This window comes from Choloepus didactylus, chromosome 14, assembly GCF_015220235.1.
Source record: "Choloepus didactylus isolate mChoDid1 chromosome 14, mChoDid1.pri, whole genome shotgun sequence".
NCBI lineage: Eukaryota > Metazoa > Chordata > Mammalia > Pilosa > Megalonychidae > Choloepus > Choloepus didactylus.
The window spans coordinates 55,340,439-55,366,591 of record NC_051320.1 but is presented as its reverse complement, the minus strand read 5'-3'; the positions used below and the strand labels follow the sequence as shown (position 1 = coordinate 55,366,591).

At 35.6% G+C, this 26,153-nt stretch overlaps 1 protein-coding gene across 7 annotated transcripts in view; it reads right to left on the bottom strand.

Annotated features, from left to right (window-relative positions):
- The window catches only part of VPS13B (vacuolar protein sorting 13 homolog B), a 1,017,676-nt gene that overhangs the window by 205,601 nt on the left and 785,922 nt on the right, over positions 1 to 26,153 (bottom strand). For all 7 annotated transcript variants that reach the window (XM_037803400.1, XM_037803396.1, XM_037803398.1 and 4 more), the window contains one exon: positions 24,567 to 24,704. In XM_037803400.1, the coding sequence (XP_037659328.1) occupies positions 24,567 to 24,704 (138 nt within the window). The remainder of the gene's footprint in view (positions 1 to 24,566; positions 24,705 to 26,153) is intronic.

Genomic DNA, 26,153 nt, shown 5'->3' with positions numbered 1-26,153 from the left:
GTTGTTTCTTTTATTTATCACCTAACAATTCTTTTCCAGGTAGTTACCTGAAGGATCACTTTTCCTGTTCTCCCTACATGCCTACATTCCTGACGCAGTCCATGTGACGGTCTGCTCCTAATACAGTGAGGGCCACACATGGACATCAAGGCCATCTATTCCTACTTCTGCCTTCCCACACCAAGGCAAAATGAAGCACGCCTTCCAGCTTGCTACTTAGCTGAACCTGGCATTCTTTCTTCCAAGAAAAAAAAAAAAAAAGACTTCCCTTAGCACCCAGCACAATGCTTGTCACCAATGCTGGTGTTTAATAAATATTTGTTTAACTGAAGGACTGACTGAAGTAGCCCTGCTACCATTCTCTTTTCAAGTATATGCAGAAAACATTTGTTTCTTCTTTGTGACCTGCTGCAAATAAGAGTCCCTGTCCTTTTCCATACATTCTGAACTGATGAATGCTCCAATGCCTTACCCAATGTAACTAGGTGGACTCAGTAGTCCATCTAATATGTACCACATACCAGATGTTATCCTTATTTGTCTCTTAGTCATCTATTTAAAAAAACAAGCCTTATTATTCTGTTCTTACCTTCTTATTTCACCAGGCATCATTTCTTTTTCCTGTTTTTATTATCAATAAGACATAAGTCTATAAGTGTCATAAAGGCATAGCAAGTCCATTCTTCTTTATAAACCATTGCCCAGCACAGTGTGCCTACCTTATATTACATACTCAATAAACTGACCCTAACAAAGTGTTCTTTAAGTTGGAGACTGAGGGAGTAACAGAAGACATACTCCCAGATGAAGCCAGGAGTAGCAAAGTTATTAAGAGATACAGTTAATATTCTACACCTTTTTTTTTCATAAGCGGGACCCCTTGTCACCTTCCTCAGATGTCAGTGCCCTTGGATTTCCCCTTGGCTACCCAGGCTCCTTCAAGGTATCATCCCTTCTAAGTGTGCCTTTTGTTGTGATTGGTTATCATGTCTCCTTCCTCAGGCCTATCAAAACTCTGATACCAGCTCTCTCAAAGTCCTCCTTCCAGCTAGGTGTCTGCTGAAAAGGACTAGACATTTAAGTCCCCCTATGCCCTCCTAAAACTTTCCCTACCCCCATTATTTTTTTATTCAGGAAAAAAAGCCCTAATTTAAAGGAAGTAAATTATTTTTTAACATCCTTATTCATATACAATTCACATATCAATACAATTTACCTATGTTAAACGTACAATTTATTTGTTTTTAGTATATTCACAGGGTTGTGCAATCACTGCCACAATCTAAATCTAGAACATTTTCATCACCCCCCCCCCCAAACAAATCATGTACCCATTACTAGTCGCTCCCTACCCTTTTCCCCTTTAGCCCCTGGCAACTACAAATCTAATTTCTGTATCCGTGGATTTGCTTATTCTGGACATTTCATATGAATGGAATCATAGTGTAGGTGGCCTTTTGTGATTGGTTTCTTTTGTATGGGATGTTTTCAAGATTATTCCACATGGTTGCATGTATCAGCACTTCATTCCTTTCCATAGCTGAGTAATATTCCATTATAGGATATAGCACATTTTGTTTAACCATTTATCAGTTGGTGGACATTTGGGTTCCTTCCACTTTGGGGCTATTATTACTAATGCTGCTATGAACATTCATGTGCAAATTTTGGGTATAGACCTAGGAGTGGAATTGCTGGGTCACATTTGATTATAGCAATACTAGTGGGTGTGAAGTAATATCTCACTGTGGTTTTGATTTGCATTTCCCTAATGACTAAAGGTGTTGAGCATCTTTTCTTGAGCTTATTGGTATCTGTATATCTTCTTGGAGAAATCTCTATTCAAATCCTCTGCTTATTTTTAAATTGGGTTATTTGTCCTTTTATGAATTAATTGAATGTGTTTATATATTCTGTATATAAGTTCCTTATCAGATATACTATTTGTAAATATTTTATCCCATTCTGTGGATTGTCTTTTCACTTTTTAAAATGGTATCTTTTGCAGCAACGTAAGTTTTTAACTTTTGTGAAGCTCAATTTATCTATTCTTTCTTTGGTTGCTTGTGCTTTTGGTGTCATGTCTAAGAAACTATTGCCTAACTCAAGGCCATAAAATTTACACCTAAGTTTTCCTCTAAGAGTTTTATAGTTTTAGCCCTTACATTTAAGTCTATGATCTACTTTGAACTGATTTTGGTACAGTATGAGGCAGGGGTCAAACTTCATTCTTTTACATGTGACTATCCAGTTATATTAGCACTATTTGTTAAAAGAAATTTTTTAACATAATTTGAGGATCTGAGATACTAAAAGAAGCTGTGGGAAAATATTTTAGGAAAATTGGATGCTTCAAATAACTCACATATTTACCTGTTCTCCCAACATATTCTTGTATGTGAGCTTCCAAATTCTGTGACTGCACAGAAAATAATATACTCCTTTTACCAAAATGAAAAAGAGAACAACTTTTGCAGATGATACCAACAACAGAAAAACAAAGCAAAGCTAAAACAGAAAGAAGATTCAGATATTGGGGCCTGGTACTTGGCCTGCTTTTGCCTGGATTTAGATATGAAAACTTAAACTAGGGATAGAAGCCCTCATCTTGTAGCCATATAAACAATTTAGTCACATACTAAGGAAGCTGCGCAAATATCCACCTAAACCAACCGATGAAACTAAAAGATCCATCTTCCCTGAGTGTAGATTGACAAAACGTCCACGGAATGGTACACATGAGAATACCCTGTTATTGCCTCCCATATCTCAGATATCATCAGGGACCCAGTGATACAGAGAAAAAATTTTTTATACCTCTGGTCACTTGCCTAACTCATCCTTTGAGATTCAGTTCTCAAGTCACTTCTTCCAGAAAATCTTTCTGGATCCTTGAAGCTGAGTGAAGTGCCTCTCATCATTGCTTTCAGAATATCTTGTAATAGGCCATCATTAGGCACTTGTGTATACTGTTTTTATAGTTACTTGCTTAGGTATTTGTCATAATCCAGTGAATTGTGAGCTCCTGGACAGTAGGGGCTGTCTTACATCTCAACGTTCTGAGTGCCTAAACTAATAGGCATCTGGTCCATAGTAGTACAAAATGAATGTTTGTTGAGTTAACGAAAGAGAAAAAGAAAGAATGAATGATGAATGAATGAATAAACACAGAAGTCTACTGTCCCTTTCTAATGAATTCCCATAGGCACATCAAATCAATTCATCCAAAACAATCCACTAACTCCTCTCAGACCTGTTAAATTCCCTGCATCAGCTGATGTCTTTATAATAATCTAAGTGGTTTAAGTCAGAAATCTAGGAAGTGAATATACTTTCTTTTACTCTTTTTTGTTTCAATCCTTCTTCTCCTAGTCCCAATCCACTCAATCATTTAGTTTTGTAATATTACTTCCAAAATATTGCCTGAATCTACCCCCTTTTCTCCAGCATTCTCATTCCCCATTCTTTCCTCCATGCCTTTGCTCTTGTCCACCTATTGTAAAGCCTCCTAAATGGTTTCTCTATCTAGGCTGATTCCTTGTAATCCAGTCTCCATAGAGCAGTTTCCAAATGATTTGTTTCAAGTACCAACCTGATTGGCTCATTCCTGCTTAAAGCAATCTAGTGGCTCCTCCTCACCTATAGGATAAAAGACCAAGCTTCTTAGAATGGAAAAACGGCCTTCTCTTTCCTCATCCAGCCATTGACTGCTTCACACTTTAAAGCTCCGGAAATATCAGAGTTTATAGATTCTGCTTTCCCCAACCCATCCTATTCCATACAAGTAAGCCTTTGTGCATGTTATTCCCTTTGTCTAACATACCCTTTCATTGTCTGGCCAATTTCTAATCTTCAGGACACTGCTCAGTATTTTCCAAGGCTAGTCTAAGGGCCCCTCTTTGGAGTTCCTAATACCCTATACAGTATCTTTTTATGAGACTATATCTCCCAATAATCACGAAGGTCCTTGAGCGCAGTGCCTGAGTCATCAATGTCTTTTGATCCTTAAAACTCAACACTGAATTTTAAACTCAGTATGAAGTACCTGTTTGGTCACTTCACGCTGTAGCACCCCAGAACATTCTAATGTGGATAGTGGTAAGCAGAATTCTAAAGATGTCCTCACCCCACCCCCAAGATTCCTTTCCCCAGGTTATTCAATCAAACACTAATCTAGGTGCAACTGTAAAGGGATTTGGGAGCTGTAATTATAATCCTTTATTTAAGATATGGAGATTATCTGGGTGGGACTGCTCTAATCATATGAGCCCTTTTAAAGGCAGAGGAGGAAGGCAGAAGGGAAAATCAGAGAGATTCTAAGTTTGAGAAGGGCTTGATGTGTCACTGCTACTTTGAGGATGGTGGGGACCACATGAGAAGGAATGTAGGTGGCCTGTAAGAGCGACAGCTAGGAAGGAAACCTTCCTTTCCTTTTTGCTAATTGCCAATTCTCTCTTTTTAAAAATTATTTCAGGGTCCCAGGTAAGATGGAGTTCTGTCTCTTCCACTGAATTCAACTACAAAATGTGAACAGAATTCAGCTACAAAACCTGCACACAGCAGCAATTTGAGGACTCTGAAAAGCAAACAATAACAGGCAGATAAGGGAAGAAGATCAGAATTCAAAATACCACCAAACTGGTGGTGAGGTTCCCATTTTTCCTCCACCATCCTCCAGCCTGAACTAAAGGCAGTCTGAAACCTTGCAGTGTTCATCAGGTGAGGACAGAGGGGAACTAGGAGAAACCCTCTATTTCTGGCTTCAAGGAACTCCTAATACTCAGAGGGAATGTGGAAATCTCTTATTTTTTCACTCTTTCTTTTCTTTTTCTCTTATGTCTTGGAAAATAGAAAAGGAGAGGATACTTCCCATTTCATATTACTAAACCAGCATTACTCTGATACCAACCTCAGACAAAGGCAGTAGAAGAAAACTACAGATCATTATTCCTTAAGAATAGAGACATAAACATCATCAGAAAAATGAGCAAATTATACCCAGCAATACATAACAATAACAATAACAATAATAATAATATAACATCACCAAGTGAGGTTTATCCTGGGACAATAAAGCTTTAGAAAGTTAATTGATGTAATGATATTAACACTTTAAAGGAAAAAAATGATCTTATCAATTGATGCAGAAAAGCATGTGAAAAACTTCCATATCCATTCATGATAAAAACTTTAAACAAACTAGGAATATAACGGAATGTCCTTAACCTGAAAAAGGGCATCTACCAAAAACCCTACAGCTAACATCACACTTAATTATGAAGGACTGAATGTTTTTCCCCTAACATCAGGAGAAAGGCAAAGATGTCCAGTCTCACTATTCCTATCCAACATCACAGTGGAAGTCCTAGGCAGTGCAGATTGAAATAACAGGCATGCAGATTGGAAAGGAAGAAATAAAACGGTGCCTATTCACAGATGACAAGATTGCCCACACTGAAATTCCCAAGGAGTCTATAGAAAAATTCCTAGAATTAAAAAGAGAGGTTGGCAAGGTTGTAGGTTACAAATCAATTGCTTCTATGTACTAACAATGTGCAATTAAAATCCAAAATCTAAAACAAACAAAAATACCATTTACAATAGCTACAAATAAAAGAAACATTTAAGTATGAATTGAACAAAACATTTACAGGAATTGTATGCTGAAAACTACAAAATGTTGATGAAAGAAATAAAAACAAAAAGACCTAACTAAAATGAGAGACATAGCATATTCATGAATTGAAAAACTCAACATAGTAAAGATGTCAATTTTCCCTAACCTGATCTATAGATTTAACACAGTTCCTATCAAAATCTCAGCAGACTTTATTGTAGAAAAGAGAGCTGATTCAAAAATTTATACAGATGGCAAAGAAACTAGAATAGCCGAAACAATTCTGAAAAAGAATAACGTTGGAGGAAATCACAAAACCTGATTCTAAATCTTACTATAAAGTTACAGAGATCAAGACAGTGTAGTGTCAGAGAAGGGATAAATGCATATATCCAGGGAACAGAATAGAGAGTCAAAAAGTAGAGTCCAAACAAATATGGCCATATTATTCTTGAAAATGGTGCAAAGACAATTCAATGGAGAAAGGACTTTTTTCCCAACAAACAGTGTTGGAAGAACTGGATAACCATATGCAGAAAAAAATTCTGTAACCTGAACTCAACTTCACACCTTATACAAAAAACTAATGCAGCATGGATCATGAATCTAAATGTACAATGCAAAATTATAAAACTTTTTAAAGAAAATAACATAGGAGAACATCTTCAAGTCCTGGGGTTAGGCAAAAGTACTCATGCATGATTTGCAAAAAAAATTATAAATTAGATATCATTAAAATTAGAAATTTTTGATTTATAACAAGTAGTGCAATTCCAGATAAGCCTTGAAATTTAAAGGTGCCAGTGTCCCCAGTTTCTCCCAGAACATCAACCAAGTTGCATTCCCCTACCCCATAATGTTGACACTCCTTTTCAACATGAAGAAGTCTGAATGATCATTGCCCAAATATCCCTTAAGACTGAGAAAATGATCAAATGAGAGGGAGGAGTTGAGAATGAAAAGAGAAGTTAGGATTTAACAAATGATTATGACTACTGAATCAGAAGGAAATACTTGAAACTATGGAACTGTAACCCATACTATACTTTGAAATTTGCTCTATAACCTGCTGTTAAACTGTATTTTTAAATTTATCACTTTTTTTGTATATACATTTCACAATAAAAAATGTTTAAAAAATAAAATGAAAAAAAAAGCAGTGCTAAGAGAATGAAAAGACAAGCTATACATTGGGAGAAAATATTTGCAAATCACATCTCTGATAAAAGAATAAAAAGAATATATAAAGAACTCTCAAAACTCAACAGTAAGAAAACAGCCTAATTTTAAAATGGGCAAAATGAACAGACAGTTCACCAAAGGGGATATGAATGGCTGATAAACACATACTCAACTTTTCAACATCATTAGTCATTAGAGAAATGCAAATTAAGAAGACAATGAGACACCTATTAGAATGACTAAAATAAAAAATACTGATAATACAAAGTATTGGTGATGAAGCAGAGCTACCAGAACTCTCATATATTGCTTGTGGGGATGCAAAATAGTACAATCCCTCTGGAAAACATTTTGGCAGTTTCCTATACACAGACACTATATAATCCAGCAATCCCACATTTAGCTATTTATCATAGAAGAATGAAAACTTATGTTCACACAACAATCTATGCATGAATTTTTAAAGCAGCTGTATTCATAATCACCAAAACTGTAAACAACTTTGATGTCCTTCAATGGTAAATTGTTAAACAAACTGTGGTATATCCCTATAATGGAATATAACTCGGCAATAAAAAAAAGAACAAACTACTGATACATGCAAGAACTTGGGATGAATTTCAAAGGCACTATGTGAGTGAAAGAAGTGAATCACAAAGGTTTTATGCTATAAGATTCCATTCATATCACATTCTTGAAAAGGCAGACGACAACAATATCAACAACGCCTAAAATGATGGAGAACAGTGGTTGTCACAGGGAGGGGTGTGGGAGTCAGAATACTATGAAAGAGTTTTTTGGACTACGGAACTGTTCTATATTCTGATTGTGGTAGTGTTACACAAATATATTATTAAAATTCATAGAATTATACACCAAAATGAGGTCAATTTTACTGTATATTAATTTAAAAACTAAAAAAGTAAACAACAAATTATTTCAATGACTTTATTTGTCAAATGGCTGACAGGATGATTTCCCCATTTGATTTCATTATTTCTACTATCATGTGTGTTTCACAAAAGGCTAAAGGCTTGAATGTGTCCATGGCTCTTCTCTGTGGGGAAGCTCACTTTAGGCGTAGGTGTTAACCAATTCTGTACCGGGTCAGTTTTTCAGGTTTTCTCACCAGTTTTCCTGGCCCCGCCAACAAGGTAGTACAAAATTTATGCACAGCCCTTTAATGTTGAGATCTGGGTGACACTTCTGCAAGTGAGAAAGATGGAGTGCTACTCCTAAATGTTTGGGAGACCATAGGACCATCCCTGATCTTATTAATACCAAAGGTGGTGGCACGTAATTAGGGGTCTTAATTTAGCATCTAGGCTAGAGTCAGTTGATATTGTTAATTTGTTAAGATTCAACATAATTTAATTACGAAAATGAATTTTTTTTTGATATGACATCACTCATATTGCAAAATACATTTTAAAAGAAGATTCCTTTCTTCAGAATTCCAATTCTGATAATTTGGAAATGGAATGTATTAAAAATCTAACCATACTGGTGAATTTCAATTGTGAATCTATTGTTGACCTTACTCCACCAAATATGACTTTTTAAAAATACTTTGAAATCAGGGGAGAAGAAAGATCCATTTCCCAAAACAACATAAGGGCATAGCCCACAATATTTATTCAGAACAAGTACAATAGCTCAAAATGGAGATGGCAAATGCATAATCAAAGTTGCTTTTCTTGTTCTACCTTCTAAGAGTCATGAATATCTATTAGATCACTAGTTCATATATAATGATTAACCAGGACACAACAAATTTTAGGAACAAGAAAATTTGAAGCAATAGCTGGGGTTCTCTTTCCTTTATTTTGTCTCCAAAGTTTTGGTGTAGTTTTAAACTTTATTAACTTCAGAAGTATAAATCTACCCAATTACAAAAAACATAATTTGAAAGTTTAATTAAATTTCGTATATATTTATTTTGTTTTGTGAATTGTGAACAGTAAATTTTTAATGTTTATTTTTTCAGGTGACAGTTTCTGGTTGACCCTTTCTCAAATCAGTGGATTGTTAAGAGGAGGCCCTCTTATTTGGACACCTGGGTCATGTGAACTATCTCCATTAGACTCCTGTGGAGTCATTTCAAAACTATCATGTATGCAATAACATCCAGTTCTTTGGATGATCTTCAGGCTACAATTACAAATGCAATCTTTCAGTCGCTGAGAGGCAGCTGATAAGTTTTTAGAAAGTTCAAAATCTACTAGAGTGATATTCCAGTTTGCTAAAGCTGCCAAAATGCAATATACCAGAAATGAACTGGCTTTTACAATGGGGCTTATTAGTTCACAAATTTACAGTTCTAAGGCCATGAAAACGTCCAAATTAAGGCATCAATATATCTTCTCTGAGGAAAGGCCGATGGCATCCAGGGTTCCTCTGTCACATAGGAAGGGACATGATGATGTCTGCAGTCCTTCCTCTCCAGGGTTCTGATCCACCTGGAATGGGTGGGGTCACATCTCCATGGAAACAATCTAATCAAAAGGTCCCACTCACAATAAGTCTGCCCCACAAGATTGGATTAAAAGAACACAGCCTTTTATGGGGTATATACCAGATCCAAATCAGCACAGATGTGTAGCACAAGACACGTGATATGTTAAATCATAAAAAGAAACAAATTAATATCTCAAATGTTTAAATAATTCATCTTTCAAGTATTTTTTTTCAGGTTTGTTTCCATACATTACAACATCTGTTCATGGTGCCATCCGGTGGGCCACTGAGTACCTCCTCCCCATTGCTCCTACAGGGAAAGCCACATTCCTTGCAAACACATCCTGTTCTAGGTGTAAACAGATCCATTTGGGGAGTCCAAAATACTACAGACCAAGAACTCAAAGAACAGGGCTGAAATGAGGCTATACTGAAATACCAGATATTTCTCCATATCAGGTCCACCAAGAGGCAGTAAGGAAGCCCTAAAATGAGATGCACCACAAATGAAATAGCACCCTGTACTGATGAATAAATACCTCAACATGTGTGAATCTCTCAACTAAAATCATGAAGTCATTGTCACATCTGATAATTCAACAAATTTGCACTGCTATTTTTATGACCCAGTGTCTCAAGACTTTGACATCCTGGAACTAGCCAGGCACTTCTTCGGTAGAAAATTAGTGCCTTCATTTCAAATATTTTCAGTGTCATGATGACAGGAAGATTACTTTTATAAATGGGAAGAATTATGCAACAAGAAAGTTTGGCATTTTTAACATAAAAAATAAAAATTGAGCAATACACTTTATCGGGTATTCTTTATACTTTGTAAAAATTGATAAAAACATTAAGGACATGGACTAGAAAAGTTTTATTTGAAGAGACACAGTGGCAGCTATATACAAAAATGTTTTAAAAGAACTGGAAATATGACTGGATAAAGAACCAGTCAGAGATTGTTAATGTGGATTTTATTCCAATTATTATCAGATTCTTATGTTTAAGAGTTTAGAATTTTTTCATAATCCTCATTGAACTTTAATAAATGGATTATTTTCAAAGTTTAGATTTTAGGAATATGCAGTAATACAGAATCTCCCAGCTGAGTCATCTACTTTTCTGCCATATCTAATTTCTCACCATTCCCAGAACACATTCTGGATCTTTAAGTTACTGAGTAAACCCATGCCTGTCAATTATTAGATTCTAATTACCCTTCAAAACTTTCTGAGCAGCTACCAGGAAACAGAATGATGGAATGACTATTGAGTTAAAAGGAGATTAGACAAATACAAATAAATTACACTTATTTTATTCTCCCATCACCCTAGGAGATGACTTACTAGTGAAAGGAGAAGAATCTTATTGCAATGAAATCAGAGAGGGAATTCAAGCCCCAGAGGTAATTCCCTAAGTTTATGTTAATGAACACCTTATGGGGGACCAAAAATCAACTGGAAAAGTTTCCTGCAAATGGTTCCAAATATTTTCTCATTTAAAATGTTCCAACTTTACTTGACCCATTAGTCATCATATTACTTACATTTATGATGTATTTTGAAATGTAACCCAATGGATTCAGTATGGCTTGTTATAACCAAATCATAACATTTATGAAAGAAAACTTCTTTGTTAAGTGTTTTTTCCTTTTGAATACCATTTGCAAGAGACAAAGTTTTTAGACAAGCAAGACTTGCTGGAACACAGTCAGTGCATAGGTGGCTATGTGCAGGAACAGGAATGATGGTATTCTTCCCACCTTAGTGAAGTAAATGCCAAAACACAGAACTAACATCTGTAATCAAGCTGGACTTTATCAATGATAATAAACCAAATAAGAAAGTTTAAAAAAAAATTTGTAAATCACAGTATATATTTTTCTCTTATTCAGCAATTCAAATTCAGATTTTTGTTACGGTGTCCAAGTAAAGGTATTCCTGATGACAGGACAGTGAAGACTGAGTATTCATGGTGCAAAAGCAAGAAATGCTGGAAAGCAGCCCACGACAATGAGATCAACGTGTTTGCCTTTAAGAGGTGAAATATAAAGCCCTTAGTGGTGGCAGACAAGAGTGCTTCAATTAACAATGGCAGGCAATGTGGAACTGGGTATGTGCTGCTCCATGTGCTGGTGAGGAGGCTCATAGATTGGACTAACACATGTCCCTGCCCTGGGTCAGCCAGCAGCAGTTCATAGTTTTTATCACTGGAATGTGAGTGTCATCCTTATCAGCAACATTACTCATGCACATATTTTTATGGCCATGTGGTCACATTTTTTATTACATTGTCTCCTCAAAATCACAAGAGAAAAGTCTAATTATAGAGTAATTTTACTGGTTTTTGAGAATGGATGTATTCAACTGAATTCATCTAAATGAGCTTCTCCCCCTCTAAGTAGTCACCGGGGGGGCTACATACATCGCATTGCTCCAATAATTTTGGCAATTTTGGGGGTGCCTATTCTCTGGGTTTTTTTTGTTTGTTTTTGGCTCCTCTCAATTGTGGTTAACTTTTGGGAACAGCCAAATGTTGTTTTGAGACAAGTTTAGTGAAGACAGTATTTCTAAGCTGCTTAAATTAAAAAAAAAAAAAAAAGTGACCAAGATCAGTGTGAACTGAAATGAAAGAGAAAAAATTACTTGAGGAAATGGGGCTTAGGCTAAATCTAAGGGTAGCACAGAATTTGGGTGGGCAAAGAAAAAGGAAATAAGGATTATAGACTCAGGGAACAGCAAGATTAAAAACAGAGAGAGGCCAATTTGCAGAGGTCCCTATTACCATTGATGAGACAATTTGAGCATCATTAAAAATAATGAATGCATGAATGCAGAATAATACCAAACACCAAGAACTAATAAATCACCATTGGAAAATACTAGAGAACCAGCTCATTTGTGAAAATGGGAGATGAGTGAAAGAATCAAGCATTTTACTGACTTTCTTGGGTGAACAATACCACTGAATAACCAAATAGAAGAGGGTAATGTGGTGGTTTGGAGCTGTACGTACTCCAGAAAAACATGTTCTTAAATTTAATCCATTAACATGGGTGTGAACCCATTTTAAGTAGGACCTTTTGATGAGGCACTTCAGTTACAGTGGGACCCACATCCATCAGGATGTGTCTTAATCCTATTACTGGAGTCCTTTATGAGTGGAGTGAAATTCAGACAGACAGATAAAGCCACAGGAAGTAAGAAGCTGAAATTAGTTAAAATTGGAAGAGAACAGAGAGGCCAGGAGAGGCCACCATGTGACAAACTAAGCCCCAGAACGCCACAGTCTTTGGGAAGAAGACATCGCTTTGATGATCCCTTGATTTGCATTTCTTTTTAGCCTCAAAACTGTAAGCAGATAATTCCCATTGTTTAACCCAACCCATTTCATGGTAGTTGCTTCGGAACCCTAGGAAACTAAAACAAGTAAGTTTTTCTTTATAGACGTGTTCCTGCTAATATATGAAAAAACAATGCCAGAATTAGAATATTACTGTTTTGCAATCTCCAGTGAATGTAGGAAACGAGCATCAATGGTAGCTAACCTCATAAAAGAGACTTTCAGACACTATATACTTCCTGATGGAAGAATACAACACTTCTGACAAAAGTCTTGATAAATCAAAATAAATATACCTAAATCAGATCAAGCCAACTAGCAATTTGTATATAAGAAATACAGAAGACAGGAACAGACAAAATCCACACTGTGGTAAATGCTACAGGATAAATTATCTGGTTCCTTCAACATATAAATTGCATTAAGTTTTATTGAATAAAAGAGATATGAAGGTCATCAATTTGTAGCAATGAGTGCACCTTATCTGGCTTCTAATTCAAACAAACAAACTTAAAAGTATATACACATATTCACAAACACCCACATTCCCACAAACATGATATTTATGAGAAAATTTGAAATTTGAACACTCATTGGATATTTGATGATCTTGTGGAATCTTTTGTTTTTAGGTTTGATAATGGAATCATGGTTATGTTGTTAAAAGTCCTTATTTTTTAGAGATATATATTGGAATATTACAGATGAAATAATATGATGCATGGGATTTGCTTCAAAATAAATACAGGAGATGGGGAAGTGGTTAGGGGTATACAAGAAACTATATTGGCTATAAGCTGACAGCTGTTTAGGCAGGAAGTTAATTTTACAATTCAGTCTACTTTTATATGCCTGAAAACTTCCATCATAATAAGTTTAAAAAAGCACAGAGATGAGAATGAGTATGGCATATGAGGGGAAACTCAAATTAGAAGAAGATTCCAACCTCCTCCATTTGCCTCCAAACCATCAAATTCCTCCCATCCCTCTTCAACTTCGGTAGGTGACAAGAATAAATCCATTAAATTTCCTTCGATTTCTGAAAACTGAAAAACTATCTGCATATGCCACCATTCTCCTTCCTTTCCTTAATTTGTTGTGTAAAATAGGAGGCTCCTCTCAACTAAAATCCATCCTTTTACATGTGCCTTGGATCCTTTCCCTTCCCTTCTTCTCAGGAACCCACTTTTATCTTCTCTCTAGTTTATTTGACTCTTCTCTCAGCTGGATCCTTCTTACTGACATTTAAACATGAGATGACTCAGGTCTCTTTATCACATATACACAAAACCCAAAACCCTGATCCCAAATGCTTCTTCATATACTTCCCTCATTCTTATTCTTCCTCTGCACAGCTAAACTTGGGGGAGTTATTTATACCCTCTGCTTCCATTTCTTTACCTTCTGCTCATTCTCTACTCCACAATGCAATCTAGACTAGTGTCTACCAGGTTAATCCAAAAGAGGAAAACACTTGTCACAGTCACAATGTCTATAATTCTATTAGATATTTTTCATTTCTCATCTTACTGGACCCTGAAGCATTATTTGACATTGTCAATTACCTCTTCCTTTTTGAAACATGCCTTTTCCTTGGCTTCTTTGAAATTATACTCCCCCAATTTTTCTCTTAGCTCTCAGTTTCCTTTCCAGACTCTTCCTTCTGATTGGACTTCAAGATGAAGCCACAGGCTCTTTACTCTACTTTCTCTCTACTTTCTTTCCTAAGCAATCTCATCCATACCTGTGGCTTCAATTAACATCTATATGCCAAAGACTCCAAAACATCCAATCCTATGTCACTAGTCCTGGTCTCTCCTGTGAGCTATATATGTACAACTGCCACAAATTCAACATGTACAATTCAACTTATCCAAGTCAAAACTTATGATCTCTCCCAACCCTCATAAATAAAAAATAAAACAAAAACAGCAAGGTGCTCTTCAAGCATTTCTCATCCTGGTAAACAGGGTTACCATTCACCCAGTTCAACCAGTCAGAAACCTGGAAGTCATGCTTATATCTCCTTATCCCTTAATCTCCATAACCTGTACCATAGTCTGTGGATTTTGCTTCCCCAATATCTATCAAACTTTTCACTTCTTGCTTTTTCTACCACCATCCCCTGATCCAACTCATCATTCTCTCTCCTCAGCACAATTGCAATAGTCTCCTAATTGGTCCCCAGAATGTACTCTAGCCCCTCTTATGTATTCTCCACCCTGCAACCAGTCACCTTTTCAAAATGCAAATATAATCATAGCACCACACACACACATGCATATGTATGCCCAGCTTAAAATTCTTCAGTGGTTTCTCATTGTCTTAAGATAAAATCCTAAAATCCTTTAACATGGCTAAAAAGACCCAGCAAGGCTTGGCCTCTGCCTCTATGTACACTCTCACTTCATATACAACTGTTCACTCACTCTTTGTCCTTCACTGTCCTGTTTTCAGTTCCTTCAATGTGCCATGATCCCTGTCCCCACCAGGTCTTCTGTACCCAGTTTGCCAAAAATTCACCTTCCCCTTCCTGTCTCTTCTCTTCGTCTTGTGGAACACAACTCAATTACCAGTTACTCAAAGAAGCCTTTCCTACATCTTCACTCTTTTATGACTTCATAGCAGTTCATGACACTTACATTAGCTTATAATTATATATTATTTCATGGGATTATTCAATGATGAAATTCTGCTTTTTCTAATAGACTATGTATTTGAGAGAAGGGACTATCTTTTGTTCACCACTGTATTTCCAATGCTTAATAATGTAAGTGCTCATAAATATTTGTTGTGAAAATAAATGAAGAAAAGAGTTCCACTGGGGATTACAGCCATCATTTCAGAAGTTGAAGGGATATTATAGAAGAAAATATTGAGATTCAAAGAGGAAAAATGAGCTTACTTAGGATCACATGCTTAGTGGCAGCTAAACTTGGATTGTCCAAATGACACCAGATTATGGAGAGCTTTGAAGGTTGAGAGTTTCAGCCTGAAGGAGTCACATCCTGTGGGAGGTGGGTGGTCAAGATTCATAGACTTTGGCATGGTAAACCATATCTAGCAATGGCAAAGGAGACAGTACAAAGAGAATCTGAAGTTAGGGAAACTAGTAAGCAGATGGAGGAAGTTCTTGTAATCAGGACATAAGCCTACACCTGGGAGGTAATAGGCATAATGGAAAACATTTAAAAGCAGAACAGCAAAACTAATAGACTTGGAATAAAAAGAAGGATGAACCAAAAATGATAATCAGATTGTGAGCAGACATGACAGGAATTATGTTGCTATCCCTTGAAGACTGACTATATAAGGGGAAGGGCTAAGCTAGGAGAGGGGAGGAAAATGATTTAATGTAATGTGAACAAGTTGAATTTTAAATAACTAAACATATCTACTAGGCAGATGGAGAAATAGTCCTGGAGTTGGGTAATAAGTCAAAACTAGAGCTAGGCTTTTGGGAGTCGCTAACATAAAGGAAAGGACTGAGGCTATGATCTGTGTAAGGCGGTAAGGACAGAAGTTCTAGACTGTGTCTTTAGGAAGGAATAGGGCCTTCCTATTCCTCCCTAGTAATAGAGTAGTAGTAGGAAGTAATAGAGTAGTAGGAAGAGGAGCTGTATGCAAGCAGAAAATTGGAAAGCTGGAGTTTGGAGGAGTTAGATACTAGGTTTTTTTCCCCTTCACCTTAGCCCATTCCAGGTTCCTAGACAAATACTCCCCAATTAGCCTCATCCTCTTTTGTAGAGGAAATAATTTTGACAAAATCATATCAAACAGAGAATCTAAACTAACACTCCACTCACTTCCCTGAATGAGACCTTGTGCCTCTTACCTCTTACTACTCTGCCATCCCCACAACCAGATTCTGTGACTCGTTGGGTCCTACTACTTAGCCAAGTGGCTGGAAGGTATAGTCTCCAGGAGGCACTACATCAGCCAGATCTTCAAAGATTTGGATTTCTTACACTCTACAGTACTGGGAAGTAATTAATATGGCTTACTGATTCTATGGTGGAAATTTTGGCATTAAAATCAGGTTGTTATATGAAGAAAGTATGAACTTTAATTATAATATATCTACATTGGTTCATTAGTTGTGACAAATGTAACATACTAATATTACATGTCAACAATAGGAGAAACTAGGCATGGGGTACACGGGAACCCTCTGTCCTAAATTGACAATTTTTCTGTAAATCTATAACAATTCTAAAATTAAAAAGCTTATTAAAAAACCAGTTTGTTAAACATCTCCCATTTGTCTAATCTCTTCCTAAAATGCAAATTATAGTTGAAAAATCTAAGGTTGAAATAATGAAAGAATATCCTGCATTTAAAATTCTTGGTCCATTTCCTATATGACACTCTGACATCAAGTTTACTGTTTCATTTTAATAAATCATAGGGAAAATAAACTATGATAATATAATGCTGACATTGTAAATTGAAACCCATAACTCAGGAAATGTAAAAGTCAAGATTCTTACAGTTTTATTAACTAGTTTACATTTCTTAAACATAGAAGATAGCCTGCAAGTATGACTGTAAAAATGAATTAAGATAGAGACAGGGCTCTAGTGATTAGCGTATGAGCCTTGGTCCTACTCCTGGAAAGAGAAAAGGAGCTAAGGGTTAAAGACTAGGGCGACATTAAGAGAAATAAATGAATTAATTAAAATTAACTTAAAATATTTTCTTTAGTTTTGAATCTTATTACATTTAAAAATCTTATCACTTATCTTTCATTTTCTACTCCGGGAAATGCCAATTCCTGGTAAAAGAGGCCATTTGAGTCATCTTTTTCAGCTATCTTAATCTCCCTGAATCAGTCTCCTTCATGATAGGTCTGAATTAATCCCCACTGAGTAATGCATTCAGTATTAACAGAACATAAAAGCAAAGTTCAAAACCAAGAAAAGTAAAAAAAAACATTTTATAAATATACATATTTGGGGGTAAATAACTTAAAATTTCTACTTCATAGTCATATAAATATAAAGATTTGAATGGTATGTTACTGTACCTCAGAAGTCTTTGAAAGTACTATTTTATATGGATTAGTAGACATTTTCATTCAAATAAAAAAGGTCTGTGGAAATGGGATCATCTAGAATGTTTAGGATTTTTTTAAAAATAGAAATTAAAATCACTGTAATCTATAACACAGTAAATTAATCCATAAAACATAAGCAGAAAACAGTAGTCAAAATGGGATTACAACCAATTAAAAGTTAAATAAGTTTTTAAAACAAAAATCAATTAAAGCTAGAGATGAATGAATTCTAAAGCCAGAATGAGATGTAAAAAAACTGAAAACTACATAGGTAAATTAATGAGCAGATTAAACAGAGAGAAACAAAAGGAGTGATTTTATTAAGAGAAAAATACCTCAGTGGCTAGGTGTTTCAACCATAGACACTATGTATATTAAACTAAAAAAAAAAAAAAAAATGAAATCACATTCCTAATTTTGTTTTTTATATAACAACATTACTTAAGTTATATGATGACTCTGCCATTAAAATTATTAATTTTGAACAAGACAAACGAGAATGTTCTCCCAATTTGGCACATTTTTTTCTTTGTCATAATTTAAATGTCATTTCATGGCTATAGTGATAGTGGTTCAAAAATTTTTCTGCAAAAGAATGAATAACAACAACAACAACAACAAACTACCAAGGAGTGCAAATGTTTTTGCAAATGACACTGAGTTAATTAGAAAAATCTGCACCTTTACCAGTTCTTCCGATGTGTCAGCTCTCAATAAATTAAAAAAAAAAAAAAAAAAAATTTCCCATTTGAAAGTCAAGAAATCCCATGGTTAACAAAACTTTTAAAATGGGATCAAGTGGGCACATTTCTACATTTCTGTATGATGTCACACCAAAGAGTTCACAGCTGAATTTGAATTTGCAAGAACTATGAATGATTTTTCAGTAAAAGAAATATCTGATCTAATGCTAATTTTTTCTCTATAGGCTAACTGTGCTGGGAACAGGTGGCTCTGCTTTCAATTATGGAGCGCTAGCATGCCAGTGTGAGGCCTGGATTAGTTCACCTTCTCACAGGGAATTTTCCTTGGTAGGGAATGGATTTATTATGGCTTCACACATGGAATGGAGCTCATGTCAGCTGAGGGCAGTGACACATCATATGATTCAAATTAACCTGCTGTGGACTGTTCCGCGTGGCTTAGATTGTGTATTAAAATGACGACATTTTAAAAACAGCTTGAAAGAAACCAGGATTGCTGAACTGCAATGGTTCCAATTTGTTCCAACTAATCTATCACCTGCTAGGGATATTATTCTAGTGGGTTTCTGGTAGCTGCTGTTTTCCAGGTTTCTCCAAGCCACTGACCTTGCTAATGGGTACAATTGTAGCCTCTGAAGGAAGGAGGTGGGGGTTGTTAGGGCTTTGAAGAGGTTTTTTGATGTAGAAGTTGGGACCTGCCATTTGCTCTAAAGAACTAGTAAGTGAACAGAAGAAATAACGGAATACTCATGAACTTTGAATTATTCTTCCAAAATCAAATGTTAAAGAGCACCATTTGTATAATCTTGTTTATATAAAAAATAATCCCCGAAAAACAAATCAGAAAAGCTGAATTCAAAAGTTGTTAAATTCAAACCTTTTTGAAGAAAACTTAAGGTTAAGTAGTTTAAATCAGTATTTCCTTTACCTTTCAGGGTCATAACTTTTTTGCTATTGTAAAACTTTTATTCAAGAGCAAGAAAAGATTAAACGGAAATATTATACTTTAGAGATGTAACAAAATGTGTCCTTTTGGAATGATGCTTATATAGATTGCACACAGATTTAAAAACTAATGGTAACAAGGTTTTTAATGATAACGTTGCAAAAAAAAATAATAGAAGGGAAGGGAATGGTATTGGGGAATATTACAAAGCAAAAATTTGTTCCCCTTGTCTCAGGATAAATGATACTCCTTTTGGTATCCTATGACCTAAAATCTGGAAAAAATAAAATTTTCTTGAGTTGCCAAACTCTATAAAATGATACATTCATATGGCAAGAAATGCACTAACGTGTTCTCTTATTACCATTTAATTAGTGGTTTTCAAGTCTTGCTACTTGCTATAGCTTTTTGATCTCTAAGTTAATATAGAATGACAATCTGGCTTGCTATGTGGTAAGAGAATATAATTATTCCATGGAATAACATCTACTTATCTACTTTAAATGACAAATTGTTTACGGTAAGACAATTTCTGTCTAAGATAGTAAATGCTGGAGAGTTTTGAGGCATTTCCATTAGTATTTTAGCAGGAGTCCACAAAGCTGATATATCATTCAAACAAATCTTCCCTCAGATAATTTATGAAAGAAAAGTACACTTGGTTAAAATGTTTTATACTTTGAAGAACTTAAACCATTCAATGGATGTTATATTTGATTTTTTATAATAAAAGGCACCATTTAAAAAAAACCACTTATCTTTCTTTGTACATTTCTCTCTCCTATACCCCAAAATAATATGCAGTTTGGTCCTCAACAACTGGATCTGATGGTCTTTAAAAAATATCACACATATACACATACATTTTCCCACATATATTAGCTGTATAAACTCGTGCTACAAAAAGTGTATTCCCTAGATTAATAGCATCTACTTCATCTAGGAACTTGTTAGAAATGCAGAATTTCAGGTGCTACCTTCTAGAACTACTAAATCACCATTTGCATTTTACCAAGCTCCTCAGAGGTGTTCAAAGGCAGACTCAAGGTTGAGAGGCACCGCTGTAAAATAACTATTTCTATTCATGTACTTAAAACATCAAATTTTCAAATAGGTTATCACTGTTATTAAATGGACACAAAATTAGAAATAGCATATATCTAATTTTAATTTTGAAAAGTACAAGAAATACGAAAGTAAAGCTATGTTTAAAATCACAGTACTATACTGTCACATTATATGCTGGAATTGTAAAACTATAATTTTTCATCCATTCGTAGGTATTTCTCCTAAAATTCAACTAATTTGGTTGCTCTGAAAATATAGTATACAATTTACCATTGACTTGTAGATTCCAGACCTTTTACAAACAAATGTAGTTCAATAAAATGTAAACTACAAGAGAATATTCTAGCCAAAGTGAGTGAAGGATTTTGCCTAAGAACAAAAGAAACCTGCAACTAAAAATGAGAAATTACGGTGTAAACTCAAGTCTCCTTGTCTCTGCTCCATGAACTATATAACCATGTGTTTTTACCCTATTTCATCTACTCTACCATGCCCATCTTTCCACCTGTGAACAACTCTGAAATCAGGATGTGTTCTGCAATTGATGTAATAAAAAGTAATATATCATAGTTTAAATAGTACATTTTTCTTTTCTTCTTAGCAGTACATAAAATGTTTTTTTTTTTTTTCCTATAATTGCCAATGGTGTGGACTCAATGTAATATAGAACTTTACACTCACTAATAAACACTAGGACCCACACTCTTCAAAATCTATCCATTATCCCAAAGCCTTCTCTCCAGCTCTAATGACTTTCTTATCCTTCATCATCAGCTTCTTGCTTTCCTTTAAGCCTTTAAAACCATGTCTAGATATTTATCAAGACTAGAAAGACTTATTCACATATTACACCTTTTAAATCACAGCACTTGGGAAACATGTTTAAGAAGAACTGGGCCCTGGTGAAAGGACTCAGTGTATGGTTCCAGGCTCTGTTTAACTCCAGACATCATGGCCTTCTTCTCCACCCGTAATTGTGGACCCTAAGTGAATCCGCATGCCACCCGTAATTGTGGACCCTAAGTGAATCCGCATGCCTCAGCCCAACTCAACAAGGTCTACACATGGGTATTTTTCATTCATCAAAATTCATGCCTTGCAGAGAATTGCTAGAGAACTTAAGAGACTGTAACATCATTGTTTTAAATTCTTAATGAATAAATTAATTTTCCTTTGATGGCTCATATGCTCTGAAGCACTGTAAGTATAAAATAACAAAACAGAAAACTGAAATGTAGCAATTTCTGTTAAATAAATAGCTAAGACCTCATTGGGGTGAGGGAAGAATAATAGAATAAAGAGAAGACAAGGAACATGAGAAGGAAGAAAAAGATAAAGAGGTGTAAAAAAAAAAAAACAAAAAGAGGGTGGAGGAGGAGGACAGAGAAGAAAAGTTTCTAATTATGCTGAAGTTGGTATAGTGCATAGGTTAAGAGTTAAGTCTTTGAAGTCATAAAGGCCGGGGTTTGAATGTCTCCTCTGCAGCTATGAACTTGGGCAACTTACTTTATTTTTCTAAATTTTAGCTTGCTTATCCATTAAATAAATCCATAAACTATATTGTTTTTCATAAAATAGGAATAATTCTCCTTGGTTATTTATGATTACATAAACCACTTAGTGCCTGGGGACATAATAAGCATGCAAAACATTCTGATAACTGCTTTTATCTATCTAAAATTGAGAGCTTACTATGTCTCATGCGCTTTGCTAAGCATTTTTTTTTTAATTAAGTTTTATTGAAATATATTCACATACCACACAATCATCCATGGTATACAATCAACTGTTCACAGTACGATCATATAGTTATGCATTCATCACCACAATCTATATCTTAACATTTTCCTTACATCAGAAAGAATCAGAATAAGAATAAGAAATAAAAGTAAAAAAAGAACACCCAAACCATCCCCCCCATCCCACTCTGTTTGTCATTTAGTTTTTGTCCCCGCTTTTCTACACATTCATCCATATACTAGACTAGAGTGTGATCTGCAAGGCCTTCACAATCACAACGTCACCCCTTGTAATCTACATTATTATACAGTCGTCTTCAGGAGTCCAGACTATTGGGTTGGAGTTTGGTAGTTTCAGGTATTTACTTCTAGCTATTCCAATTCATTAAAACCTAGAAAATATTATCTATATAGTGCATAAGAATGTCCACCAGAGTGACCTCTAGACTCCACTTGAAATCTCTCAGCCACTGAAAGTATTTCGTATCATTTTGCATCCCCCGTTTGGTCAAGAAGATATTCTCAGTACCATGATGCTGGGTCCAGATTCATCTCCGGGAGTCATATCCTGTGCTGCCAGGGAGATTTACACCCCTGGGAGTTGGGTCCCACGTAGCGGGGAGGGCAGTGAGTTCACCTGCCGAGGCTCAGTTAGAGAGAGAGAGGGCCACATCTGAGCAACAAAGAGGTACTCAGGGGGAGACTCTTAGGCACAATTATATGCAATTTTAGCCTCTCCTTTGCAGTAACAAACCACACAACGGCAAGTCCCATGACAGAGGGCTCAGCACATCAAACCACCAGTCCCAATGTTTGTGACAACATCAACACCAGTCCAGGTGAGGAAGTCCAACATTTCTGCACCTTCCCCCAGCTCCTTGGGGAGGGGGGGGCAGGAGGAGCGGGCTGTAAATATATTTTTTATTCTCTGCCCAAATTACTTTGGGATGTGTCACTATTTCACTCTAACCTATACCAACCCACAATATCTCACTTCCTATTCAAAGCTCCATGCAATCTTGGTGTTTGAACAAACCGACTGTAGAGTTACACTGTTTAGAAAATATAGATCCTGCACCAAATAGACATCTCTTCCCTTGGTCTCACATGGAAGTTGAATTTTTAAAACACAGTTAGTTTCAACCTTTACTCTTTGGCCCAGTTTGCTCTAGTCTTAACCAGATCTGCTTCATTCATATCACTAATTGAAGTCTGGGCTCTTTTTCAGCTTTTTTTTAACAGCTGCTGTATGCACTAATACTGACATTCATATCTGCCAAAGTTCTAGCTCCGAGTTTCAGGTGTCTCAGAGATACGCATTGTTCCAGAGACCAATCATGTCATACACTAAGGGATCAGTATCTCAAAGTTTAGAGACAGGCATTACAATTCAGGAATAGAGTTGACTGCTGTAAGACCTTACAATCTAGGGACCATTATAATAATCAAGTCCACGCTAGGCTACGTCCATATTGGTGAGGCATTATAGTGCCTGCCTTTATTTCTGGCGTACCTCACTCAAATACCGTGTACAGGATCCATTCACCTCGGTGTGTGTCTCACAGAGTCACTCCTTCTCGTAGTTGCTCAATACTCCATTGTATGCATATGCCACAGTTCACCATTCTGTTCCTCAGGTCACCTCCACCCATTGAAAATCTTGATTGCTGCCTCCATGAACACCAGTTTGCAAATGTCCATTCATGTCTCTGCTCTCAGATCTTCAAATGACATACCCCATGATGAGGTTGCAGGACCTTATGGCCCCCACATACTTAACTTTTTGTGGAACCATCACACTGACCTTCAGAAAGGCTACACCATTCTACCTGCTCATCAACAGTAGATAGGCACATCCCTCTCACCATGTTTTCTCCAACACTTTTACTCCTATATATATTTTTTCCTATAATTTTATAGTTATATTCACATACCATACATTCATCCACAGTGCACAATCAGTTCATGGTATCATCATAAAGTTGTACCTTTATCACAACAATCATTTGCTAAACATTTGAAATACCTGTATCTATCGATATATTCTATGTACACTATCTTATGTATGCACATGTATCTTATCCATCCATTTGTCCATCTATCCCATTCTCTTAATTTTACAGGATATGGAGGCACAGGAGTTTAGATGACTCCCTAAGGTGATACAGTTAATTGTTAATAGAAAAAGTGGAAATAAATCTCGGGTCTTTGGCATCTACTATTCTTTAATTAATAACTGGTTTTTGTCAGACTAAAGGTAATTTTTAGTGCATATCTCCATTTGCCTTTGATCTCTAGAATGGACAACCTGAAAGGAGTATACCTCTGGAAAACAAATGAACTGTTCACTTCTGGCAAGCAATATCAAGATTACTATCTAATAGATTCTACTTATATGTTAATATAGTCATATTAAAAGAATGTTCACAGGCTTGAATTTTTACTTTCTTACCTGGTCCATTAAGAAAGTCTTTAATTTGTAGCATTACAAGGGAAGGTGGAATACCACTTTTGCTGTCTATTTCTCCAGGTACTGTCTGCAGCCAAACTGTGCAGTAGTCAAGGGCTTCTGGCAGAGTCTTTCCAGGATCTGAAGTGATAAATTGAAAATAAAAACATCAATCATAACACAAATATCTCATTTTGGTGTAAGAGTTCAAACTGATAAATTAGGAAAAAATTGGTTAAATAATTGTATGCAAATTTCATTGATTCATTTGTTTGTACACATGTACTTGTAACCAGAAAGATAAACTATTTCTGTATAAGGTGGAATGATGAAAATATGTTTTTCAAAACCAGGCCAAAGAGGAAAAGATATCTCAAATCTTAACTCATATCACCTTTTAGTGGAGGTAAATTTTCTGTACTCTGTGAGCTGCTGTTAACAGTTGAGGAGCTGGATATCTTTAAAACATGATATTGGATACAAAGAAAAAAAAGGCAAACTTTTAGCTACAAAGAAAGTCATATACATGTTCAAAGATGCAGTGGTTTAGCGCTACTTAGGGGTTATTTGATCAGTTTCAGAGTTTTACTGACACTACAATCCCTTTTTATTGCTAGGCTTTTGAAGTTAACTTCAGTAGCTTTCCCTATAGTTGTTAATGATAAAAATTCATTAATCTTTCAGTAGTCACAATTATCAATAAAACTTGAATATTTTTCTATTTAACACTGTGTATTTTTGCTTTTTATGTGTACTATTTATTGTGTACTAGACGTTTTTTAGCTATTGGTGATGGAAAACTGAATTTGCTTTTTAATGCTTGGCAATCCATGATTTTAATTGAAAAAGCTCTTTAAAAACGATTGCTGTATCTTGGCATACAATGCAATAGGCTTTTTTAAAAAAAACTTCTAAGTATTCAGTTTTTCTTCAGTTTCAAGATTGTTTTTTCTCTGTTTTAGAGGCCTCTGAATGTCAATTTTATAGGGATGTTCTTGCCATAGAGTCCATCTATCCCATTTTCAGTTGATTTGAAGTATATTATTAAAGTGTCATTTATTTTAGGTTTTCTTGATTGGATTGCTTTCAAGAATAGCATTTGCATACAGCGTATTATATTCAACATATGGTTATACAGTATTACTGTCATATGTGAACCGGGCATATAAATTCTGCCTTGGAATTTGTATTTCTTGACCTTATCATGTGATCCTTATGAAATTTGGCACACATGAACCTTTATGTGATTTCAAAGAAAATACTGAAAGCAATTGATCATGACGTTAGATCTATGTGGTAAAGATCAAACACTGAGCTATTGCATTTTTCTCTTTTTATATGATCAGTGAATTTAAAGCAGCGAGAATATGCATAGTAGATCCATTACACAGTAACACTATACTATTCCCTCTTTTAAATATTATGGTCACGTCTGGTGAAAGGATGGCAAAAGTTTGTTGCTGTAGGATCTATACTCAGTTTGTAGGAGTTACATGACCTGCCAGGACCTGAAGTGTCATTTCTGGGATCTCACCTATGTAGCCATCATCAAGAAGCAGTAAGTAAGTGCTACTGTGCCAGACCTGAATG